The sequence below is a fragment of the Protobothrops mucrosquamatus genome, unplaced genomic scaffold (assembly GCF_001527695.2).
Source record: "Protobothrops mucrosquamatus isolate PMUCROS unplaced genomic scaffold, P.Mucros_1.0 scaffold5992, whole genome shotgun sequence".
NCBI lineage: Eukaryota > Metazoa > Chordata > Lepidosauria > Squamata > Viperidae > Protobothrops > Protobothrops mucrosquamatus.
Window position 1 is genome coordinate 18,349 of NW_015391831.1, and position 3,623 is coordinate 21,971.

Here is a 3,623-nt window from a genome sequence, read left to right on the forward strand (position 1 = left end):
ACTTCTAAAACCTCGTTGAGGGAAGGGACCGTATCTAAGAGTTTACGGTCTATACCCCCAAGAGCTGAGAAGGTACCAGGGGATCCCCATTGATCTTCAATGGACTGAAGAAACATGGGGGGACAAGGAATCTGTTGGTTCTTTGTGACAGGCTTCTGGAACAGTGGATCAGAACTCAGAGCAGAGTCCTGATTGGCTGTTTGGGGCTTCACCGGTTCAATCTTCCCGGTAACGCAGGCCTTGCGCAAGAGAGAGGAAAATAGAGCCGGGTTAAATACCCCAACCAGAGGAGTTGCCTCCGTATGTGCGACCTCGTCATCTGACCACAGGCCCTCCTCAAGGACCTGCTCGGAATAGTCCGAGATCACACTTCCCTCCGATTGCAGTGGAGAAGCTGGATCTGGGTGCTCATAATCCCTAGGACGTGGAGTTTCTCCAGATGTGGAAGGGTAAGAGGTCCCTGGGACCTGAGGGGTTCTCCCCGAAGATGCCATTGCTTGAGCCACCGCCTGTGAAATCATAGCCTGAAGCTGGGCGGTGAAAGATGGATGCTCCGGGGACCGGAGGCCCGCCGCCGTCGGGGTGAATGATGCCGACAGAATCTGGGGGGAGGGCACAAAAGAAGGCTCACCCTGGATGTCAGATGCTCTTTGGGATAGGCCCGTATCGGTGGTCGGATCGGGGTCCTGGATTTGCATCCTCAGACCTTGGTCAAATAGGGACAGATGATCCCTACTGAAACCAGGCGAGGGATCGAGAGTGTGCTCTGGGGACCAAGCCCGTGGAAGGGGAGAAGGACGTAGCCCCTCAGAAGTGGATGCAATGGTGAGGGAAGTGGGAACTGGTTGTACCTGCGTTGAGCGTTGTTGTGCTCTGGAAAATTGTCGTTCCAACGCTCTATGTCTGCTGTCTGCCTGCTTCTCTGCCGTCTTAGAGGTCCGTTTGACCTTGGCCTTGGCTTTTGATGGTGCTTCCTGGTTGGGCGACTTGCGTTTTGCATTTCCACCAGAGGTGGAAGCCTGTGGAACGGTGTTATCCGCCATAGTGCACTAACAAGGAGATAACAGGCGCTCACCAGGAGATCCCTGGATTCGTCCTGATCTGCAGTACACTAACAAGGAGACAACAGGCGCTCACCAGGAGATCCCTGGATCCGTCCTGATCTGCAGAAGACAAGGCTACGGCCCACCTAGATGGGACAGGCCTGCACGAGGGTCTGTGAGGTCCGGCCCACCGACAAGCACGGAGTCACACCACGCGAAATAAGCCGCGTTCAGCCCAAGGGAGCTGTCCTGTTCCCTAATCAATGAAGAATTGATGGGTTGAATGATCAACAATAATCTACTAATTAATTAATTTTTTTAATTTTTTTTTTTTTTAAATAATTTTTAATTTAATTTAATTTTTTTTTTTGCAGGGAACCCTCGTGCCTTAGGACAGCAGGGAACCCTCGTGCCTTAGGACAGCAACTGGCCAGCCACCAGATGCAGACAGCGGAACAGGCAAGCAAGTCACAGCAGTCCAGTTGATTCACTTGAATGAAAAAGACTAGCAGGCAGGAATATAAAAGGCTGAAGATTAATGAAGTTGTAGTAATTTCTGTGAGGAGGTATGTCTAGGGAAAACTCTCTCTGTCAGCCACGAGGCCGATCAAAATGGCGTCTGTCCAAAGATGGGGGGGGGGGGGACAAAAGGCCAAAGGACCTGTCTAATAGGGGGAGGATAGGATCCCCTATGCCCCCGCTTGAAAATGCCTCTCTCTCAAATGAGGCAATGGGGGAGGCTTGCAATCTTAGGAAGGAGAATCTTCCCGGTAACGCTGAGATCGCGCGGAGGCCCAAAATGGCGGCCGCGACGATCCGGAGCTGAAAGTTAGCTGTTTGCCCCGACGGAGGGGAATAGGAGCCCCTATGTCCCCTGGGACAGACTCTCTGAACTAATTATCGAGAGAGGAAGCCTCCCCGTCCAGTAAATAGGCTTTCTCTCTGAATTTTAGAAGCGATCGTGCGTAGGTCTCCAAAATGGCGGCCGCGCCGATCCGAGTGAAAAGAAAGTATTTTTTTTTTTTGAATATTCCCCTGAGGGAAAGGAAGCCTGGAGAGTGCCTTCGATTGAAGAAAGCAGGCAGAAAACGGCGAAGAAGGAAAGAAAGCTTGGGCAAGGAGACTATTAGGAGCTGAGCCTAAAGAAGAACCCAAATAAAAGAGGGAGGGGGGGAGGAGGAATGGCGATCGCCACGCTGCACAAGGCAGCGTTTGAAACGATCAGCCACTTCTCTGCAGGGGTTTGTCAGAGGAGAAGGTTGAATTCCTCACGGCTCTGAATAGAGCTGGACTAATTTCCTCCCACCAGGAATGGTAAAAGAGTCCACGGATGGAAAATTGTACTACCTGAATTCTTTAAAGCTAATCAGGAGCCAAATTACACGTCTCTTCAGGGCTGAGACCAAAAGAAACTGGGACATGGTCAGACCCTGAAGGGGCGTGGCTACTTTGATTGTTTTGGTCTGATTGGGCTAGAGGACAAATAACACCCATCCGTGGAGTCTACATTCCTCCATTTGCTGGAGAAAGCATGTATACAATCTTGAGCTCTTCGGAGGAAAATATAAATGCAATCAATACAATAAATAATTCAACTTGTCTCTTGATACTGGTCCCATTCTTGCACAAGGACAATTCCCAATTCCCACAAAGCCAGAAATACTTTTTGTCATATCTCAATTATTTTGACATATCTCAATGAAAAGCTGTCAGCTTGCTCCCTACCTGATAGTCTTGATCATCAATCCCAAACCTTTCCCGGAGATTTCGGAATACCAGTGGACAGTAGTCCTTAAATTTGAAGTGGCTTGGGAGGTTCTCTCTGAAAGCAACCACAAAGAATTGGTGTTTCAGTGTAAATGTATATTTTAAATATACATACTAGATTGAGAATACATCTCAACATGGTACATACTGTAGTTCAACATTTTTTGTACACAATTTTTTTTGTATCTAAATTATGTGACAATGAATTCAGACTTCCCTAGCACAATGTTCTCCCAGATACACTGCAAGTCTGGTCATGTTGTCTGGGAATTTTGGAACTGTAATGCCAACATATCAGTTCAAAGACAGGTTGGGTGTGTGGGTATTTACTATCTAATCAAACCAGTGGGATTGATTGCTGAGTATTTACCCTATAATGAAGTTATATTTATTAATGCTGCCGAACACTGCTAAAATGTTAGCAGTACAGGCAGAGTAAAAAGAAAGGCAAAATGATGTATCTTCTACTTTTGGAAAAATTAATTATGTTTAATTGTAGCAAATGACTTGGTTAGTAGCATTTGGTTAGTAGAATTTTTGTCCCCATATACCAACTGAAAAAGCTGGGGAGAAAAAAAAACAAAGCAAACTTTGTAGGCAAGGAGTCTAATTTATTATTTATTTATTTATTTAATTTAATTTATATGCCGCCCTTCTCCCGACAGGGACTCAGGGCGGCGCACAACATATTTAAAACCAGAACATATATACAATCCCCCCCTTAAAACCGAATTAAACCGAATTTTAATGTTGCGTCTTCCGAATATTTAAAACCCAATATAAAATCCACCCTAGGTCAGGTCCGCTTGCTGA

At 46.8% G+C, this 3,623-nt stretch overlaps 1 protein-coding gene across 1 annotated transcript in view; it reads right to left on the bottom strand.

Annotated features, from left to right (window-relative positions):
- The window catches only part of LOC107300034 (phosphatidylinositol 5-phosphate 4-kinase type-2 beta-like), a gene marked incomplete at its 3' end in the record, with an annotated part of 16,074 nt that overhangs the window by 8,552 nt on the left and 3,899 nt on the right, over positions 1-3,623 (bottom strand). Inside the window, exon 3 of the mRNA XM_015829377.1 lies at positions 2,769-2,865. Coding sequence (XP_015684863.1) covers positions 2,769-2,865 — 97 coding nt within the window. The remainder of the gene's footprint in view (positions 1-2,768; positions 2,866-3,623) is intronic.